This window comes from Megachile rotundata, chromosome 6 (genome assembly GCF_050947335.1).
Source record: "Megachile rotundata isolate GNS110a chromosome 6, iyMegRotu1, whole genome shotgun sequence".
In the NCBI taxonomy this organism is placed as follows: Eukaryota; Metazoa; Arthropoda; class Insecta; order Hymenoptera; family Megachilidae; genus Megachile; species Megachile rotundata.
In genome coordinates this window covers 17,793,815-17,815,557 of record NC_134988.1, presented here as the reverse complement: position 1 = coordinate 17,815,557, position 21,743 = coordinate 17,793,815, and the positions used below count along the sequence as shown (strand labels likewise).

The following is a 21,743-nucleotide window of genomic DNA, read 5'->3' as shown; positions in this document are numbered from 1 at the left end:
TATTGATGAACGTCGACGTTACGCGAATGCGTTGTGGGGAAACGTTAATTGTTTCATTGTAGGGAATATAATGCGATTCGCGAAAGTGTAACGCGATATTGGTTATCAGTGCAGCTTTGAATGAGTCATCGAGAAAGGGAACAGCAGCTGCAGCATAAATGGACGGTTACTTTTCACTGCCATTCGACCGCGAATCGCTTCACATAAATATCCGATGATAAAAACAATAGGTGGCCAAAGGCGGTGTTTACCGAAATAACATGGAAGCGTTTATGGGTCCATTCATACAAACGTTCGTCGAACACGGTCGTGGTTGTATCGGAGATGAACAATGGAGATTACGAACAACGAAACATTAGGATATTCTTTTTTTTCTAATATCTATTCCAATATCACTTTTTGCCTAAAATGACCACAAATTGTTTAGCAGTACTATTGTCTCGTTGCTCCGTTTGGGTGCCGTTGCAAGTCGATGACAACCCCGATCTTACGTTAACAGGAAGAAGGGATTAAGATAATATTCCGAAGGTTATGCTTGTTCTTGACGATAGGAATTTGAAAGCAACGAAGGGATCGAAAACGATAATTGCGCGTTTATTATTTATTCCATGAGAAATTCGTTGATTGCGATACGGTCCTTATTCTTCAGCCTTATTCTCGTAACGGCGAGGAGAAAGAAAGAAAGAACTCTTCGGGTACAATGGACAGCGTAATTAAGAGTCAAAAGTTTTTTAGCTTCATTAATTACGCGAACACTTCAAACGATGCCATTATCATCCCGAGAATGCTGCGAGCAAAAAACGGTGCGCTATGCATAATGTACTTTCGTTTCTCCTTGGCTTCGGGGTCATTTTTCTGAATCGATTCAGGGGGAAAAATAATATACGAGTGCTTTAATTGCGACAGACTCGTAATTATATTAGAAAAATGAAAAGGAGAGTCGTTATTTATTCTGAATTTTCTAAAGAATTGGGATCGATCGAATAATATCAATAGTAAATGAATCGTACAATAAACGTATGAACAAAAATACTTTATTTTTTATAAGGAAAGTACGTATAATTTCGATTTGAGGCCGTCGATAATTCGCGGTAGATAATTTGAAACGAGGACGTAGTACACGCTATCGTCGGTGGATGGCAGCATCGACGCCCGCCGATTGGACGAACGTTTGATTTGACGGCTTTCTTTCTCAAAACTGTTCGTTGACGCGAAGTGGTGCACGTGCCTCATTAATTGCAAGTTAATTTGTGTCGACTAGTTTAGAACAGATGGTGAATATATAAATTATGTCGTCAGAAGTTAGTCTCCGTTCTGCAACGCGTCAAAGTTCGGCAAAACTTCTGTTCGTTAATCGGTGAGTGCAATTCCATAAAAATTGTTGTCATTAACAAATGACATAGAAACATTCAAACGATGACGTAGGCAGTTGCTCTCTTTTCTTCTTTACAATAGATGAATTAACTATCAAGTATACATCACCATTTTATCGAATAAATATCGCATGCTCCTATTAATATCGGTAATATTAATACTTGTTAACTACGTGTCTGATTCCGATGCTTTTAAATAGGGCACGCGTTCCTTCAAGGTTATTCGAAGTAAAGTGGTTTCCTCCGTTGATTCGTGGCCTGTATCCTTCCTCGATACTTAAGCGAAGATTCGAGCTCGTTGATTTTGTAAACAGTTTACGTTCGACGGTGATCCGCGACGGTCGAGGCCAGATCGACTTGGCTCGTATATATTTTTAGACTTTACTCGTCGACGGTTCGTCTTCGTTGACGATTTTTTCTCTTTTCACTCGTTACGTTCGACGATATCGTTGCGCATACCTTGGTCTTCCTTTTCTCATTTGAACGCGCGAACACGTGTCTCGGAATTTCGCGTACATATTTCTCGCCACTCCATTTTGAGATTATGTTTCGATCTGGCTGCTCGAAATATATTTTAAGAGACAGCTTGATGGAAACCGACGCTCTTGATCGGTCTATTTTTTTCGCGTTTACAATCTACACCCCCTGTGACGTTGATTCTTGGTGCACGTGATCGCTTGGTGCACGCATCTCAGAAAGGTAATTACGTAAAAATTATTAATTATTAACACGTAGATTTGACGGAATCGATATTTCGTGGAATCGACGGTAAAGAAGCCCCGGTATAAGTTCGTAGCTAACTCGGTTATGTCGAGTATACTCGATTGATTTTCGAACTAAGAGAACGTTCTAATCTTCGAGATTTTACGTAGTCGAGTGTCTAACCAATCGATGCTGTACGACAGTTCGATTCCAAGGCGTCAGAATCAAAAATGGATAAAACGCCGTATTAGAAAAACGGTGAAAGACGGTCGACTCGGTGGCATTAATTCTTGAGAAGCAAACCAAGCAGAAGTATCGGTATTTCCTTCGCTATTCCTTCGAGCGTGTTCTCGTTTTACTTCTTCGGCTTCTCCAGACCGAAATGTCGAAGAATTACGAGCAAGTTATAGTTTTATCAGAAGGTCGAGGGTGGGTCAACGATTTCGCTAGGAAGCCGCGAGTCAGAGGAGCCCGTAGGATTGGTCAGAGCAGTCAGGGCCTTCGTATTCGGACCATTAGTCCAATACGGCAATTCGTCAAATCGGGAGAAATGTAGTATCAATAACGTCCCGCAGCTGCTGCCATCGAAGCATGCATTTTCCTGACGCGCAAATTGCGCGCGCACAACCTCTCTCTCTCTTTCTCTCGATCTGTGCCTACACGAGCGACAATTGTTTCCGATTTTCCCCGATTTCCCTCCCCCATTACCTTCCACCGTTCGTCTGATTGTTTTTGTCCCGTCCCGATGTTTTTCCAGTTGTTTTGCTACCGCGTAATCTGCGAATCGATTCTTCGATTGATACCATTTTCCTGATTTTCGTCCACCGTTTGCAAAGTCCTTTCGACGCTGGACTCGAAACTTCCATCGGGCAATAATATTTTTTCTAACGAGTCGAACTCTCATTGGATAAGAGCAGCCGGTCATCCGTCGGATATACGTATTTTCTCGATAGCAACGATCGCTCGAAATCCAATTGGATATCGTATTTTTCATCGTTAGCACGCGGACTAAACACGTGTCTAGGCCCGACCACCACGTGTCATCGTTAATTTCCTGCGGTTTCCATTCTCGAAAGTCGTGCTCGACGGAAGTTTCACGACCGATGTGTGATGTTTGCGGATAAATCCTCGTGGCCTGCCATAGTTGACCCTCTCCTCGCGCCTAGCGTTTTCCTCTCTTTCCCGCTTTCCAGCCATCACCTTTTCTTCCTTTTCCGACTATCTCCGTTCATCCCCACCGCTCCTGCGCTCTCTTCCTTCTAGCGGTATCCTCGCTAAATAATAAATACGAGAGGGTTCTCCGGGAATACCCCGAGGGTGCCATTAGCGGGGTACAGGTCTCGGACCAACGTCTCGCACCATTCGAAGCCGTCCTCCGGTCTTACAGCCACCACCCCCTCTCGACTTCTTCCACGAGTCGAAACGCGAGTCTAATACACTTAGAGGAGAGAAAGAGAGAGTCTCGTGTCTATGGATGAAACGGCGAGGCTCCCTCCGATCGTTTTATGGAGGCTGCTTCTTTTCTTTTCGTTTTCTTCGGCTCGTTTGACGAACGAGTTTCGAATAGACGAGCTCCCAAAGTTTACGGAAAGACCGTGGGGCTAGATCATATTTTCAATGGCATTGATAGCGCCACGTTCGTTTGCGTTTATCCTCTCTCCCTTTTCTCTCGCTTTTCTCTTCTAATTTAGCCCCTTTTTTACCTCCTTTCGTAGGGTCGATATCGGTTTTTGGTTTCTAATCGAACGGATTCACCGAAGAAACTACTAGGATATCTAGCGGAGAACTTTTAATCAGTGGCCGACTCGTTTTCTTGATTTTTTTTGTTATCTTTTATCGAAGGGACCAGCTTCGATGCAAAGAAACATTGAAACGGTACGTCCACCTCCGGATATCCGTAGCAGGCTTCCCGTAGATTTAATAGGACGAGCTAGGCGCGTGGAAAACGTTGACCACTCGTTCTAGCCGGTCAAACGGTTAATCGAGGCCATTGCGAGCACAGCGGTTCTCAGCCCTTCCCCTTTTCCCTTCGATTCAACAACTTTCCAACTACGTACTACTTCCGAAACTTTTGCTCGTTCCTCTAGACAGATCGTCCTCTCCTTCTATTCGCTCATCTTAATCACGATGAACTCGATGAAACGAGAAGATTATTTCTTCGATCGTTTGTTTTACAATTTTCTGACGCGACCCGATAGTTTATCGAATCTAGCGAAACCTCGAGCGAAACATCGGACTTTCGGGAATCGTTTTAAACGTTTTCAAGAGCGTTTTGTTGTTGCAGCTGAATCGTCGAGCCGAAACGGATGATCCTAGGATGGTGCATCCGCGTGAACAGGATCGAAGGACGCAAAGCAACGCATCGCATCGGAGAACATGCAGTCAGGGCGGCACGAGGGGTAAGTATCAATAATTGAGCACCATGGGGGTGGCTCCGGTTGGCCATTTAGCGGTCGAACGAAGGGGATGGACCGCGGATATCCATGGTACGGGGATATCGGTGGATGTATCGCACGGCGAGGCCTGCTATCGACATGTCGACGATGCCAGGCCAGGGCTGTATATTCCACGATATAGGAAACTATCCTAGCCGCGATCATGATACGCGAAAATACCATCTGTCATTCGGGGGTGCGTGCCAGATCCCGTCCCAACGCTCAAACCACCACCCACTTTTCTCTCTTTCCACCACGATTTTCACTCTATGCCTTTTGCTTCCTCTTCGTTCTACCATTCGTTACCTTTTTTTATTTCTTTTCTCTTCGTCGTCGGCTTCCTGTGGCTAATACGAATAAGTCATACTGCAATGACTTAGCAGTTTAATCGCGTAATGACCTTTTGAGTATTAACTGCGCTCCTATATTAATAAGATATTGTTCTTACGTATTTACACCTCTGCGCAAGCATCAGATTTTACTGATCCCGATTGCCTAATTCATCGTCGTAATCATCGATGAATCTCCATAGGATCCTGAAACGATTCTCTATCTAGAAACAATTGGCATAAACGGTGGTGCAGTGGCATCGAAACTAGTTGCCACCGACAGTCGTGCTCTCGTGAATAATCGTGTCCCGTAGTCGAATTCATTTTCCAATTAAGAGCCACGATTTGCATTCGACTCGTTCCAACGACGATCGATAGGCCGTCGCTGAATCGAGGTCGTCGACTGGGGATCACCGGTCGAAAAACGTGGATAACCGTGACTAACGATAGCTTCGACGTCGCGGTGCAACGTGTCGAACAATGTGTACTCGTCGCAGAACGAATCACCTGAATTATCCAACGAAATCGTGTCCTTCTTCTTTTATGATTGTGCATGCACCGTTCTTCCGTTCTTCGTCTGCATAAAATCGTATCAGACCGCCTCTGAAAGCTAGCTACCTCGATATTCATACTTCACGGTTGCTCGCCTCGTTGAAAATACCTGAATCTGCATCGGTGATGATCGCTTTCGGAAATTAATGGGCTACTTCTCGTGAACAACGATCGATTTCCGAGGGCGCGAATGTTGATCGAGCATTCTATTTAACAGAGCCCGCGTAAATCGCTGATGTTTATTCTAACTTGAAAATTTATTCGTCGAGTTTTTCGAGGTTGTTAAAAAATTTTGAAGTACGCGGTATACGAAAAGGTTCCGTTCAAGAGTAGAAAGGGTGAACAGGGGTGAAAGTCGATCGTTGAAATTTCTCTGGATGCGTTTACGCGTCTGGTGTCGTGGTTCCGCGTTCGCGTTTTAACCCCCATTAGTGACCCAACCCCTCGAACAGCGAGGGCCGGAACTCCCAACAACTTAATGTTATGTAAAAATATCGAGGGTTTCCGGAGACCTGGTCGCAGACGCGGACGCCCGACACCGGTTCTCCGTGTATATTAATGCGGGGTCGAAAGAAGAGCGAAAACGAGACCGTGGCGGACAAAGATAGGCTGATAGTCGAAGCTCGAGCAGATGCTCACCGTTGGAATATCTAAATAAATCCGCGTGTCGGCCACCCTTAAAATCCTTGAGTCGAATAAGTAATAACGTTCGTCGAGCGTGGTTAGATCCTTCCTTCCTTCCTTCCTTCCTTCCTTCTTCGAATCCCACCCTTTTCCGTATTCCACCTTACCCTTGCCTCGCCTGCATAAGCGAGCGCGTCCGAATTCGGGACTTTAATTGGCCCGGGGGAATTTTGCTACGTGGACTTACTTTACGAGAAAACTTTCTAGATATTTCGTACACAGACGAGAGAATGCATATTTTTATTGTTTTCTTTGTTTCGTTTCCTCTTTTATTCTGTTCCCTTGCCGCGAGTTCGGAAGACCGTGATGAGATATACTCCTTCGTGGCGAGATTTAATCAGTTTTGTCGCCGGAGTTGCGGTCGATCTAGGCAGATTATGGAATCGCTCGACTTATTTTTCCATAGCTCGCGAAAGTTTTAGTCAACGTGTAAGCTTCTGCTCATCCGTTTCTTTTCTTATAAAGTAAAATAAAACGTTGCGTAAATCGAATATAGCTTGTTCGTTAGGGAAGTAAAGAAAAACGTCCCGAAGATATTTATTTGGAAGCAGAATATATTGGCTGGTAAGCCGCGCTCAGTTCCTGAACAGCAATTAGCCGAAGGTAATCGCAGGGCTTTCGACAGTTTTCGTACATAGATTAGCAGGGGCGTTGTACTCGCGTGCAAACATACGAGAGGAGCGTCGAGTTGATCGCAACGACAGGACGATTTACGAGGTTTCACAGGCTCGCCTGTCCGCCAGATAGAGCGAATGTGTCAATTACGATAAAGCTCATCGACGATCGATGTATCTGATGAAATTATTTAGACGGCCGCTGTCAAGCAACCACGGGTACCTAGTCGGGTTCGTTGCGATATTACGCACAACCTCGCGCCATTCTCTCGCAAATACAATTACTCCATCTATGAATTACCGCTGTCCTACTTGAATTATCGCTTTATTTATATACGCGAACGATCGAAGCTTGCGAGATAATGAAATGGAATCGATAGAAGAATCAAATTCAAGGGAATCGTGTGAAATTTACACTCGCGTCGTTCATCCAATTTATTACAAATATCATTTCGTACAATTAGTGTAAAAATAGGATTAATTAATATCTAGCTGCTTAGAAGTCGTTTTCTGCAGAATTAGTCGTGATTTTTACTCGATTGCTTCTTCATTTGTTATCCGAGTAAACATTTATCTTTTCTTCGAGCATTCTCAGTTTGTTCTCGTCCGATAAATTATTATTGCCGCTACGATCATTCTTGGTACAATCTTTCAGACATTTCAGATTTTCTTCGTTTGCATCTTTTTTCGTGGTTGCACTTACCGATGAACTTATCTCCTTATCGATTCCGGTCAGTTTTTCGAAAAGCTCCTTCTCCTTTAATCCCTTTCGCATGTCCTCTCCGAAAGCCAATTCCTCCAGTTGTTCTTCGTTCTGTCTCTTCCACGATTGGCGTTTATTGAGTAAAAGTATTTCATCCTCCAGTTGATCCTTCCCCGTTATCGGTTCTTCTTCCAACTGTGCATCAGCTACGAACATCTATTTATCATTTTGTCAACGATTAAGATCGGGATTTGTCAAATACTTACTGCGATGTTTCTCGTCAATTATTTTGCTCTTCGTATTGCTATCTAACTCCCCATGCACCAAATTACTTTTGCCAGAAGAGGTGTCGAAACTGTCTATTCTCTTTTGAATTTCTTTCTTCTTTACCTCGTCGTTCGATCCAAAAATCCTATTACCAATTTGATAAACATTCGATAATAATAATAATACGCATTATCACTGCACAGTAGCTAGAGCACATACTTTTTATCATCCTCGTCTTTTAGACTCCCTTTAGTCCGATCGTCGCGACTCTTCGATTCGACGTTTTCAAAGTCCATGGAACTATAAATTAGCGGCTCTTCGTATTCCGATTCGAAGGAATCCCGAAACTCTTTGTCCAGGTATTCGCGTTTTTGTCGCGACGTCATAGCATTGTGCACGGTGTCCTTATGTGGTAGCTGATCAATAGCGTTGCCACCTTTGTGTCGTTTACGATGCTTCTTTTTACGTTTGCCGCGTTTTCTGTGCTTCTTACGCGGCTTCGACTGCTTGTCCAGACTGCGGATTGTTCTGCGTCTTTTACGAAACGAGTCCAGCCCGTCTAAGGGGCATCGAACAATTTTATAAGCTTTCGAGTCTATTCGAAAGTTCAGCCTTACCCTCGTAAAAGTCCTCGTCTGCGAGGAGCCTTTCGTTCTTCGCTTTCAACGAGTTCGACACGTTCGGCGACGGGCTAGCCATATTTGGTCTCATCGAATGACCGCCATTGCTAGTATTAGTCATGCCTCCTTGATATTGAAGAATCATTCCACTTTTGCCTTTGGCTGCTTTGGTAGGAAACTCTAATTTCTCTTTCTCGATAGCTTGGACGAACTCGAGAAGCCGATCCAGCTGGTTTGACTAAAATATTTAACGCAAATAATTTGCTCGATCAACCCAAGAAAATTTATCGTTCGAGATAGTATTAATGACTTACCAAGTAATCGTGCACGGATTGAACCTTCGTCTTCTCCTTTTCCGACAACGTTCTGTACTCGTTAATCAACTTCTCGACTAATTGAAGCTTTCTACGTAATTCATTAAATTCGTCTCCCATTTCGTTGCTCGTGGAATCGCGGAAGAGAAACTTGTCCTTTGGAAAATGATGTGGGACGTCCATTGCGTGAACCACCGGTAAGGATGCTGGCTGAAATGGAATTTAGCGCGAAGGAACTTTGTCGGAACTCGTGTATCATGTATGTAGATTACTTGTTCCATAGAATTTCGTCGTGGGTTCACGTCCAGTATCCAATCCAAGAATTCTGTTAAATCCGGGGACAAGGACACGCAAGTTTTTCTTTGTACTTCGTCGAAAATTAGTCGATTAAGAAGCAGCATAATTTTGTTCAATAATTCTGTCGCGTGATTCATCTGTCGAAGTAAAATATTTTATGAAATACTTTTAGTTCGTTGTAAGAAATTAAAAAAATGTCGATGCATGTACTTCGTCGTCGTCGAGAGCTTGACGATACGCTTTATTGGCCGATACGGTTTCTCCGGTTTTATGCTTTTGGTAAAGACCTGGTCCTAGTGACAATTTTAGGTCCTCGTTCTTTTGAACCTGATTATTTTGGTAAAAAATAACGAATACAGTGCCCTGCGTGTTACAGTGATTAAGATCGTAAATATTTGAAAAAAGTACTTGTTCAAAAATGTGGTCCACAATTTTTCCAGCGAGTTCCCCATGAAGAGCCGAGCCCATTTGTGATTCATCTTCGACGTTATCGATAGATAACAACGAGGAGATCTTTCTTTGTGCTTCGCTATCGATGTTCATTGCCTAAAAAATTTACCGCCAATCTTTTTCTTGAATTATATCGTGTATAATTTATTACCCGAGTCTTTTATGGATACAAGAAATCATCATTATAGTACTCACGTGTTCGCTGTCCATTTTGTTACGACGTGTTTTTCTTTCATTTACGGAAAATTCTTTAATGCCATGGACTTTATCATCAACATTACTCTTTTTGAGATTTCCGGTTTTAGGCACGCGTTTCTTATGTTTCTTGTGATCGTGCTCGTGCTTTGTCTTCAAATCGTTCGAATGTTTTTTAGGATGTCTTCGTCTACGATTAGAGTTACCAGAATACTTGGATTTTTTCGCGTGACTTTTCTTCTTTCCCTTCTTCTCGTCTGAATGTCGATGTTTTCTTTTTCTGTGTTGCTTCTTTTTCTTCGAGCTCGCTCCTCTAGCCACTTTCCCGTCATTTTCATCCTCTATCGCGATTTCTTCGTTCGGTTCAGAAACACGATCGTTCGTTTCGTCTTGGTTCTTCGAATATTCGTAATAGTCCAATTTCTCCGAATCAGGAGATTGCTTATCGTCGTAGTACGTGTCGTAAGGCAGTTGAATTTGTCTCTTGACTCTATCGTTAGGTTTGTTAAATAAATCTCGCAGATCCAAAGAAGGATACCTAAGACTAAGTCGCGAGTCTTCGACCGTGGACATTGTTTTCATCGTACTATCCTGGACTTTGGAAATCTCGGTAGAAACGTTAAGCAAATTTCGCTCGGTAATTAAAGTCGACGTTCCCTTTACTCCATCTTTAACTTTAGTCACGGGTCCATCTTGGGCCATCTTGTTCGTCGAAGATTCAGGATTCTTTTGATCGATCGTTTTCAAACTTCGACTCAATCTCGGCCTCATATCCTCGTCGAAATCGTCGATCCAATCCGAAGGTTCCACGAAAGATTCGTGGAGGTCTCCCGAGCTAATAACCGTCTGTTTCTCGCGATCTATATTTTGGACGCGTTCCCTGGGCAACCATGATTCCAGATATTTACGATTTTCGTAAGGAGAACGAGAATCTGTGTCAATATATTGCCTGCGGCCCGTTAATGACCAGCTCCTGGCATCTTTTTCTGGGGGCGCGTCGTTACTCACTCCGCTCACCTGACCGATTCAAGGTTTATAGAGCGAAAGGAGGTAAGTCGAGGTAATAATTTATTGGAAATGCTTAGGTTTACTCTTTAGGTGTTTTCTTTCGTACTTTTTGCTCTCGCCATTCAACGGCCGTACCGATAGAACCTGGTTCTCGTAATTTCTGCTCAGTGTTGTTGCTTTGCTCCGAACCGCCTTTAAACATATCGTCCGTCCTTTTGAGGGCTAAATAATTACTTCCAGAAACGTTGCACGTCGATGCGCACTCGGGATAATCGGACGAGTCGGTTTTCGCGCCTATTGCTCTTCCTGATCCATCGTAAACGAGCAAAAGAGGCAATAAGTTCGGGCTAGAAGCTGAACCGCAAAGTTGATCGTGGTCGACGTGATACGGATTTAAAATTGATTCGAGTAGATTAGTTAACACTTTCAGTGCCACGCTAAAATTGCAAAATATTCTCGGTATTAATTTGACGATATTTAACTACGATTCGATCGGATAAACTTTCGAGTATTTAGCAAAACCTTGTACATAGCTAATGGCACTTAAAATGTTAACATTATTAAACGTTTCAGCCACACCTTGAGTCTCTGGAAGCTCGATTTGACCCGTGTACGATTCGGACATCTTGTTCGTTGGATCTAATTTATCGTTGGCCCCGTAATACATTCTGTGATCGCCTTTAATTCTTGGTTTGCTGTGCGAGTCGTCCTGATTCCAATCGTATATTTTTTTCAACTCTTCGTACAGCGGTTCAAAATTGTTGGACACTTTGTCGTTTCTGCAAAATGGTTGTTCAAAATAATAATTTAGATATCGATAAAAGAGGAGGCACATACTTCTCATCCATCGATTGAATATCCTCTAAAAACTCATCGATCATGTCGGGATTCGACTGCTGGTCCTTGTTGAAGACGTACGTTGCTGAATCCTTCGAACCACCCTCCAAGAATTTATCTTCCCTTTCCGAGATCGGTTGATTTAACCTGTTGATTCAGCTTGATTAGTCTTAAAATTAACTCGTTCGCGTCGAGAGCCTTCTAGTATCATAATACGATCTTTGATACACTCTTAGTTGCCGCGGGCACATCCTATATACGTTCATGCGTTATCGTTCGAGAATTTACTGCTGACCTCCCGCGACTAATGGCGTTCACGTTGTCTTCACCTTGATTTAATCTTCCCGACTGTATCTGTTGGCTCACGAGAGAGGAGCCTTCCGTCGAGTAACGTGCAAGTCCTTCCTCCATTTTCTCTGTCACGTTTTTAGGCCGAGATTCAGTACCGGATACGATGAATTGCTGTTTCGGTAGTTTCTTGTTTAGTTTCTCCTGCTTGCGCATCTCTGCCTCGTGCTCGTCCTTTTTCGTGGCGGGCGGTATGAGAGTATGCTTGACTTCGGTGTCCGCTGATGCGATCATAGAAAGTCAAAAACGAATCGTTCTTTTCGCTAAAAAATTCGCGCTGATACTCGTAATGTAATGTGCAAATGTTTGATCGGATAGCGTATAAAGTACTAGTAAGATTTGTCGATGACGGGGAAGTGAACATTACCGAGTACCAAATCGGATTCGATAGGGTTCTTGTCATAACTAGTTTTAATTCGTTCTTGTTCATCGGTCTCGTGTTCCGGTTGCTCGTTATCGCTATCGTAATCGTAATACTCGATCACGCTTACTGGATTGCGTCTTTTCCTCATGGTACCGCGAAGATTTTGCTTCTTCTTATCCAGCTTCTGTTTAATCAGTACGTTCACTTTCGCCCTTTCTTTCTGGCTTACAGCGGATCGTTCTCTCCGTTTCGATGGCGCGTCACTTTTTTCTAAAAACAGTTCAAGTTTATGAAAGACTTTCCGGTAAAAATAAACATTTTCACTTACCAGCAATATCTTGACGTTGACTTTCCTCCTCCTTGTCGCTGTAACTCGCGTCAGCGTCTTCGATGTCGTCGTCCGAGTATTCCATGTACTGAAGTATTCTTCTCTGACCGTACATGTCGCTTAGCTTCCGATCATCCAAACCATCGGGCACTATCACTATCTGCGTGTACTTCCTTTTATTCTTCTCTTCGTGTTCAGTTGACTTGTCGGCAAGATTACTTGCATCGTTTATTTTATCATTAGAATCTCGAACAGACGCTTCTTTTATTTTTTTATCATTCAAGTTTTCTTCTTTGTTTTCAAGTTGATCCTTCTCCGCTGAATTTTTGTATATCGTACTAAACTGATTATGATTCTTGTACCAGTTTTGCGTTCCTTCGCTTCTCTCCGTTGATCCTTTGTTAATCTCGACAGAATTTTCGATTCTTCCTTCATCAACGTTTCTCTCATTCATATCACTCATTAAGCCGTGCTTGTTTTCATCAAATTCGTCGGCCTTATCTTTCCCAAAATTGAGTGAACTAAACGGACTTTGCTTTTCCCTTTCCGACCCTTCCCGTTTGCTTTTATCCTTGACAGGCGCATCGACCTGTGCTTTCTCGATTTTCACGTTATACACCGTGGCCACTGATTTTCCAGGCTTCTCTTCGTTCTCCATGTACATTTTCTTCCTAATATCGAATCTGTTGAACACGTACGGCTGTCGTTCACCTTTAATTCCCGAGTTCTCGTTGGGACCGCCGTTGCTAAATTTGATCAGATCTTTCTTCTCCGATTTCAGAAGAATATTAATATTCCCCGACTCTTGTGGTGACCTTTTCTCGGGCAACAGTTTCCCATGATTTTCGTCGGATTCCTCGGTTCTTTGACCCGTGTTTATTCCATCGTTATTTGGATACGGACGATCTGCAAATTCGAACGCTTTGTCTCGTTGCGTTTTCGCTTCTTCTTCCTTGTCATCTTTGTCCAGGGTAGAAGTTTGATCCGAAACAGACTGCAATTCGTTCGGTTTAGACCTAAACATTCTCAAAGAATCCTTTCCTTCGTTCTTCGTCAGTTTATTTTCCATTCGATTACCCTGCTCGCAATTTTCAGCCACACCCGAGCCTCTACCGTTGAAGACGGAACTCGAGGTATCTGGAAAATTGTTCGTCGGTTTGCTACCTTGCTCGATCGCATAATTAGTTTGCAAATCGTTCGATTCTTTTTTGTTGAGATCATCCAGATCGTGGCAATCGATTTCCTTCGATGTTTTTAACGAATCTTTCTCGTCGGTTAACAAATTGTTTTTGTCGTCGCAAGATTCGTTTGATTGATGTTTCTCGTCAGTCGGGGTTCCTTTGCTGCGTCTTTTGCGGTCATGAAGCGCTTTTAGAGCTTCCTCTTCAAGGTACGACTCCCCAAACCCCGCTCTGTGGAAGAATTTTCGGCTATCGTCGTCGTTATTAGCCTCGGTCCTCTTCTTTCTCCACGCATTTGGGTGAACATTCTTGTCGCTGAAATCATCAGGATCTTGTTCTCGCTTTTTTAAATCGGCCACTTCCGGCTCTGAGCTGTCCCACCAAGATTCTATTGAAAAATCAAGAAAAATGTCATTACCTTTAATTCTTAAAGATATCATACTCAACAAGAGTATTTAGTTAGAAACTCTGAAGTCTAAACAAGAAGTTCATTAAAGTACGTTCCAGTACCTGTATCCTTTCCGTGTTTTTCGTGTTTATTCTTGGCTCGAGTATTTCGTTCTTTAACGTCCTCTTTCTCTTTTACTCTTGCTTGGTGCTCCCTCTTCTCGTCTTCGTTCAAACTCTTCTTCAGTTCGAGTATAGTTTCTTTAAGCGATTCCAAAGACGGCGATTCCGCTTTCTTCGCTTCGTCTCGTTGGTATCTCGCGTTGACTCGAGGGTCCGTTTTTAATGGATCTTTTACAAATCGTGAAAATTGTACGACGTCGAAGCAAGTCGAGATTAATGATACGTACTAAGTTGATTTCCTTGATCGGATTCGTAGTCGTGCATCCATCGATCTCCTCGTTTATCCTGTTCCCCTTTAAAATTCTTATTCGAGTTCAACCAATCGTTCAGCGAACAAATATCCTTCGTATTGGACCACTCTTTTGGTAATTGATCGTCCGTCACATCCTTTCCGTTCTCTTTTTCATTCATTCTGAAAAAAGCATACGTTGTCGCGTTTAATATAAAAATTCTTTCTCGTAAAGACTCGAGAAATGGGAAATTCTATACCCATTTTGAAACGTATCTGCGTTATCGGGGTCCAGATTTTTTTCAACAGACATATCGCTATCGATGTACACTCTCTGAGGTGGTTCGGGAGGATACAAATCACTATATTTCTTTTGATTCGTCCTCCACAGAAAACTTCTTTTGTCGCGTACTTTCCCTCCCGAGGAAGTCGCATCGAAATTTTGATGTTCCAGGTTCTTGTTCGATCCAGTGGGTGATCTTATAGGAAAATACAGATTTAACTTGGAGCTTCGAACAGAATTCACCGACGAAAGACTCACTTGTCCCAATTTTTCGTTCGATGAGTATTGCGCACGATATGATCTATCCATTTTAAATCATCCTGAGCTTTCAGAACGTTTTCCAGAAATTTGTTCAACGTCGAGCCATTCTCGTCGCTAACTCGTCCATGATTTTCCGTGCGTTTCATCTGCAACAGCGAATAGATAATTTTTCAGATTTTTTAAAAATTGTTCGATTACGATAAAACTCGCGAGGTCGAGCACTTTAAAGCTGCGGTGGGAGGGAAGACTCGTTACGAGCGCGTAACCGGTGTACCAGGAGGAAAGTACAAGGACCACCGTGGTTTCCCGTAGATTCAGTCGCGTCCTGTCACTGACAATTCCTCCTCCCATAATAATACTCGTCCGCGGTACGCACCGCGTCCGTGCTCGTCCTTTTTCCAGCGCGTACGACACGGCCAAGACAATGGGATTCTACGCGGGACCGCGGATACGGGCACGGTGTTATTAAAAATTCACTCCCTCTAGCGGGTGAAGTGGCCTCTGGCAATCTGCATCTCATTCCCGGCGGGCCCTTGTGCCAGCCAGCCATCAGGTGGCTGCCAGCACGCGGAAAAAGGGGTGGAAAACTCGAGCGTGGAAAGCGGCGCGAGGATTGTTGCCTTCGCTCGCTCGCTCTTCCGCTCGCTCTTCCGCCACTGGAGTTGGCCCTTTTCCTAGCGACCACCGCCGACGCCTCGTCGCCGAACAAAAATAGTCTTACACTCAATTACACGCGGCATTTAACTAAATAAACACTCGCCATCTTCCTTTACGCTCTCTCGCGAGTCTCCTCGCAGTGGCTCGCTGCGCTTTTCCTTTTTGCGCTTCTCGTTTCGTCCGTTTTTTCCTTTCTCTTCTTTTGCTCGTTGTCCGCGTTTCCACGGGGACCTTAATGAAGTCCGCTTTAATGTGCTTTGCCCCTGCACCCGTTTTTTCGGCACGATTGTTCTTCCGTGGTTGCGGGAATTTCGAGATTGCCCCGTTGCCGCATCCCTGCTGTCTTGTCCGCGTAACTCGTCGCAGTTTCTAAATGAACCGCGATATTCCCCGATGATCACTTGTTGAATGTTATGTAAATCCTGCGCTTCCATTTGCATCGTGCGAAGGTCACGCGTTTCCGTTATATCGGCTTCGTTCGTGTTACGAACCCGTTTTATCGAAGTCGCTCAAGTATTTACGCTCGAGGTAACATTGTTGCGGTTAAATCTTCTGCCGTGTTAGAGTGTGCTGTAATATGTTTGCCACTGGATCGCGCAAAACGGTATTAACGGTGTTACCATATAATCGTATTCGTGGAAACGCGTACAGGACGTTTCAGAAGTTGCGTCATCAGCAAAGCGAATGTTTTGCAAAAATTCTTTCAAACTATCGATGCTCCACCGATGATGATATTCACAAAGAAAGACGACAAAGTTAGAGCAGAAACGGTAACAACGGTGAATAGAGCGTTAAGTTGCTCCGCGCGCATAATAGGAGGGTTAACCAAGCAAGTTCGACCGAGTTCGTTAGAATTTTCACGAAATTCTGAATCGGCCGTATCCCCGTTGAAAGAGCCGCTAACGACATCTCGATCGTTTGCCGAGGTAGCGATTCCTTTCGCAGTCTCTCCATCAATCGCGTCCCACGGAGGGTGGTGGTATAGGAGCCAAAAGTACGGCGAGCATAATCAATCACGAGACGTTTTCGGCCGTAATACGCGGCCCAGAGGGGTGTAGACGGTTCGCATAGTTCCGAAACGGAAACGGTAATATCGCTGGCCCGGGGCGACCACTCCTTTGTCATTTTGTCATCCGGCGTAAGGACGAATCGTCGCGGAGGAGGACGAAAGACACCCGAAAGGGGGTGTCGAGTGTGGCCTGATAGGGGAAAACGGGCAGAGGTGCGCGAAGACAAAGCAACGACGGGAACAGCGTGTTTTCCGCAAAAAGAAATTAATGCTTGAGATATTAAAACGCGTCCGAAAGGAAACGTCTGTCGGCTCGAGTCTGCCACATCGACTCCGTCTTGCTACGCGAGAGACACGCTTTCCCAGCTGTTCCTCGTTCGAGAACCGGATACGGATCTATCTTTCGTTTTCTAACCCTCGGACAGTGGATACTGGGTCATTCGAGGTCCAGGCTTCCAAGCAAAGTTCTTTCGATGACGTTTCACCGAGCCGTTTTAAAAGTTCTTCTATGTTTTATATTAAATTTTGTTACCTTAGAGTTTTCATCGGCATGCTTCGATTGTTTGGTATTTTCAGAAAATTCACGATTATCTTCGGTTTTCTTCTCGTACGTATTCCCGTATTCGTGTTTACCGGCATCGGTCGTGGCCAGAGTCGGAAACACGATGACGAAAATGACGCAAATCAGTAAGGACGTTCGATGACGGCGATCCGGCAGATCAGTCGCGGGTACGATCATCTTCCTCGTTCTATCTGAAAGTAAAGGTGTATTGATCCAGAATTCAATTTGTTTTGCCGTGGTAGCCTGGGTCGTTGAATAAAATTTGCCTGCGCGAGAAAGTGCATGAACGGTCTATTAAGAGCCGATCTCGGAAAGACATTAATTTCACGGTGCGCATAATTTTCCTGTCACAATTTGCATTCGCTCGCCCTTTCTTTAAGCGTGCGCGCGCGCGGGGGAAATTAAAAACGTCCGATCGTAAAGTCTCGAAAAGAGGTAAAATATCACCGGTCTTGCACCCTGAATCGTAATCAACCACCGTTACTCCGTGGAAAAACGTTCTCTTCGACTTTTGCTTCGCGTTTCGTTTTTTTTTTCGTCCTTTCTTTCGGTCGAAAAGCCGAGCAAAAAACAAACATCCGCGTCGCGCTCGATACCGTCGAATCGGCGCGACGGCGACGGTATCGAAAGCGGAAAAAGATGTTTCGAATGGCCGAATTAATATTTAACGCGGTCACGAAAGGGGGTTAATTTTACGAGGGTAATTTTAGAGAGTCGGACGAAAATGTTCGAGTTGGCCGGTTACTAAATTAAGGCTCTATAGAGAAGCAGAGGGTAGGTGCAAGGAGAAGGGGATGAGAGCCGCAAAACGTGAGACAAGACAAAGGAAAATAGGGCAAGTAATTTGAAACGAACGAGGCTATTTCACGGCGAGAAGGAGTGGTATAGTTATTCGGACCAGAAGCTTTTCAATGAGAATAATTCTGGCCGATGATTTTCTCCTCGTTTCGAGTCGTTGAATTTCACCACGAGCTCGGATCTATACATGCACCAGGAATATGTCGCTTTTCAATGACCGAATCACGGAAATCCCTCTTCAATATTTCATTCCTTTTACGCGAAACGATATAATCCCGTGGCTACGGCATTATCCGCTAATGAAACCTTAATCATTGCCGATGATTCGAAATTTTCTGAGTGCGTCGCGAAAAATATGACGGCGGCGCGAACGATAATGATCGATTAAAGCGTTTCGATGACGCTTTTAGGTCGGGACTAGCCTCTTGGGGCTAATTACGCCAAGAGAGATATTCAGTGGCTTCGTTCCACCGCTTTCAGCGGCTAAAGCAGGGAGAACGCGGTGAATTTCCAGCCGATAAAAAAAGAGGAAGCGAAAGAACGAGAAGAGTTAAGCGATCGTTTCTTCCTCGACCGATCATTCGAACGAGTACAACGGGGGTGGAACCGTAAAAGATTTTTGTTCGACTCGAGGAAAAAAAGCGCTCCCCTTTACATCTTCTCTCCCTTCTTTTAACCCCTTCCCACGTCCACACGTTCCTTTCACCCTTTTTTACTCGTAGACAAAAGTTTTGCATACCGCGAGCAAGCAAGCAAACAAGCAAGTAGCTGTAGAAGGATATTTTTGTCGTTTCGACGAAAAAATTGCAAATAAAAGAACGAAGGCACGAAAAAAAGGAAAACCTGGAGGAAGACGGGAAGGGGGCCCCTGTTCAACGGGGTAGAGATGGGACGGTACCGACATAATGTACCGCGTATAAGAGCCATTAGGTTATTAAAAACAGTGCCGGCTAAACACGAGTAACGAACCGGCTGGTGGCCACCGAGGGATGCGACAAAGGCGAAAAATTAGCCTTGATAACTTCGCGTTCCGATGCGAAGGAGGAACAAGGCTGGAAACTCTGCCCGAACCAGGAGCAAAAGACCAGCGGAATCAAAGAACGGAACAAGCAGTAATCTCTTCGACTTCCTTCGCTGGTACGCCGTTACCGTGACAATTGATTCTTCCGTAAAATGCTTTCGCTTTTCGCTCGCCAACCTCGCCAGCTGTTTACAGCCGCTGCATCCGTCCCTCAGGATCGTGCTCGCGAAACCACGGTTAATTAGACTCGCGGTCTTCAATTATTCTTAAAAGGTGTATTCTAAAAGGTTCTAATTCGATCCGATACTTTCGCAACCGACAGGGAAATTATCCGTGCGTGTATGGACATTTTGTTAGTTTGCTTCGACAAAGTCGCGCGATTACCTGGTACCACTTTTATCGCTGGGATCTTCGAACGAGCAGTCTCGTTTCCGGATACGTAGAAACGCGTACGTCATCGGTGATAATGTTGGCGAGATCGATTTACGTCACGACGCGTGCCAGCCAAAACCACACACGTTGACGTTTCGCATAACAAATTCCGATTGCACGCCGACTGTTTCGCCGAGAACGATCGATACTTCTCGTTTCTATCGTTCGTTGCTTCGATTCTTGGCGTTCGCGTTCTGGACGAATCTTGACGGCGCGTCGCGTTTCGCTCGAACCAACGGGAAACAAACACGCGAGAGCGTTAATGGTCTCGCTCGCGAATAATGATTGGCTGAAATTCAGTTTATTTCGGCATATGGACGTAAAGGAAACTTCTCGCTAGTTCGAATGGGAAGAGAAGAGGGGAAACGGAGGGAGAAGGTGGCGAACGAAGTTAGTCGAGAATTTCGTAACGAGGCTCGCAGCCCTCGCAAGGCGTCTACTATAAACGCATAAAATACCGTATAAGTATATATTAGTTTCCTCCCCTGTACGCTTTTAAACAAACGACAATGCCTTTCGCGTTTCGACTATGCCTTTCGAGCATGGTTCATCCATGAAAAATCGTACCAGCGTCGACTATCGTGTGCTTCATGCTCTCGCGTTGGAATAATTAACTGCCGAAAGGAGTAAATGTAGCAACATTAGATTTTAGCATCCAGTAAATAACTAACAAACAGGAATATGTGCAAACGGAGGACATGCGAGGAAAGTTTGCGTTAACGCAGGTAACAGGGGTGCATTGTACGGTTCCGGGAATAATTAAGACGGTATTAATTACCGGTTAGGTTACAGTTTGAATAGTCGGGGCAAAATGATCCTGCAGAGAGCGTACGGGCGTTGATCAAACAGAATCGAAATCGATGATCCAGGAACAATCGGTGAGCGAACTCTCGTAGCAAACGCGTTTCCACTGATTTATTTTTTCAACGGTATCGCAGAAAATGATCTCGACGAGAGTAATTAACCTTTCGATCGGTCCTTTTTGTCGGCGATTTTTAGTCCCAGTTTCCGTAACAACGAGTACCGAACGCTTTCAGGGCCGACAGAGAGGAGGATAAACAGTGGGAGGGAAAAATCACAATCATGCAGGGTGGAACGATCACGCGATTCCTCTCTGGTGGCTCTCTGGCTCGTCTTTTCCGCTCTGACTGATTGCGTATACATGCTTTTGCTCAGGTTAACGCAAAAGCAAAGGGAACAAACAAACGGGGAATACAAATCTAGAGTGAAATGAACAATGCCTGGGAGAGTTACTGCCTCCTAATTGAAAGCAACCCCCGACACACCCTCCGTTTCCTCTTTCCACTACCTTTCTATCCTACTCTCTTTCTCTCTTTCTTTCTCTTTCTCTCTTTCCGTGGGTTGTCCGTCTCTCTCCGTTTCGCCCTAGTAACTCGTTATCCCCTTCTCTCGTGATCCTTCCATTCGAACGTTCCTCTTTTTCCCTCTGCTCTCCCGGTGCTTCCTCTTTCGTCCCTCCTCTCTTTCGATCTTCTCCAACCCCGTGCACACCGCCTAATCGTCCCGTACAGATGCGTGCCGCGTTTTCTCTCTATCCGCGCATAAAGCGTATAGTTTACGACAAAAGTTCGGGCTCAGAGTTTAACAAAACGACCATTGGCCCGTTGGAAAACGCGAGCCGGTGTTTACATGCGTGGAATGAACAACTATCGATCTACGATTCTATGGGTGCAGGAAGGTGCACCGAGCGCAGCCGAACAAAGAAATCAAAGTAACACATTATTTCCTGGTATTTCTGGCATAAATGCGCCATCCGCAACGTTTACGGATGAAAAAACGAAAAGAGGAACCACGGTTTTGTGTCTTCGTTTATCTCTTTAACAAGAAGAATCTTTTCCGATCGATCTCGCTAACGAGAGAAAACACCATTCGTTTCACGGTTCGTCGATACATGGACCGATATAAAATCTGCGGTCTTCGACTTATCTTCCGCGATCCCATTTCGCGAAGCTATTTTACACGCGAACTCGGTCACCGTTCGTTCCACGATTACCAGCCTCGGTGCTTCCGGTTCAATTAACGAAGAAAATAGTGCTCGAAGGAGCGAATTCGTTGTTACTACCGGGAACTTTGCCAAAATGACTTCCTTAACTAAATAATTTACTCTTTCCCGTCCTACGTGCCGCGAAAGAACGCGGAGATAAAAGGAACATTGGGGTAACTTTCTAAATAAGAAGAATTATCGAAACCGCGCCGCTGCGCGGAAATTTGTATCCGAGATTCGATAATAGCGAAGGAAATCGTATTATTTTTGCAGCGAAATGTCTTTCCCCGTTACGGACGGTGCGCGAAATAAGAA

At 44.4% G+C, this 21,743-nt stretch overlaps 2 protein-coding genes across 6 annotated transcripts in view; one reads left to right on the top strand and one right to left on the bottom strand.

Moving 5' to 3' along the window:
• Positions 1 to 1,187: 1,187 nt before the first annotated feature.
• LOC105662725 (uncharacterized) overlaps positions 1,188 to 21,743 on the top strand; it is a 107,813-nt gene continuing 87,257 nt past the window's right edge. The window contains exons 1-2 of the transcript XR_013038344.1: positions 1,188 to 1,357; positions 4,360 to 4,474. The gene's annotated coding sequence lies outside the window, so the exon portion shown is untranslated. The remainder of the gene's footprint in view (positions 1,358 to 4,359; positions 4,475 to 21,743) is intronic.
• LOC105662754 (uncharacterized) lies at positions 7,090 to 19,654 on the bottom strand. Of its 5 annotated transcripts, XM_076532338.1 has the most exons (22): positions 19,376 to 19,652; positions 17,143 to 17,363; positions 14,942 to 15,090; positions 14,661 to 14,879; positions 14,399 to 14,583; positions 14,112 to 14,339; positions 12,421 to 13,989; positions 12,096 to 12,362; positions 11,676 to 11,949; positions 11,381 to 11,527; positions 11,123 to 11,322; positions 10,650 to 10,897; positions 9,536 to 10,552; positions 9,299 to 9,436; positions 9,101 to 9,217; positions 8,866 to 9,027; positions 8,594 to 8,803; positions 8,277 to 8,517; positions 7,879 to 8,218; positions 7,659 to 7,804; positions 7,393 to 7,598; positions 7,090 to 7,315 (listed from the first exon to the last, which is right to left on the bottom strand). In XM_076532338.1, the coding sequence occupies exons 2-22, from the start codon at positions 17,347 to 17,349 to the stop codon at positions 7,307 to 7,309; spliced, it is 6,279 nt and encodes a 2,092-aa protein (XP_076388453.1). In that variant the 5' UTR covers positions 17,350 to 17,363; positions 19,376 to 19,652; the 3' UTR covers positions 7,090 to 7,306. The 5 variants fall into 5 exon arrangements, with proteins under 5 accessions (XP_076388453.1, XP_076388451.1, XP_076388452.1 ...); XM_076532336.1 differs by having other exon boundaries at positions 7,090 to 7,598; positions 19,376 to 19,651; XM_076532337.1 differs by having other exon boundaries at positions 7,090 to 7,598; positions 10,650 to 10,849; positions 19,376 to 19,651.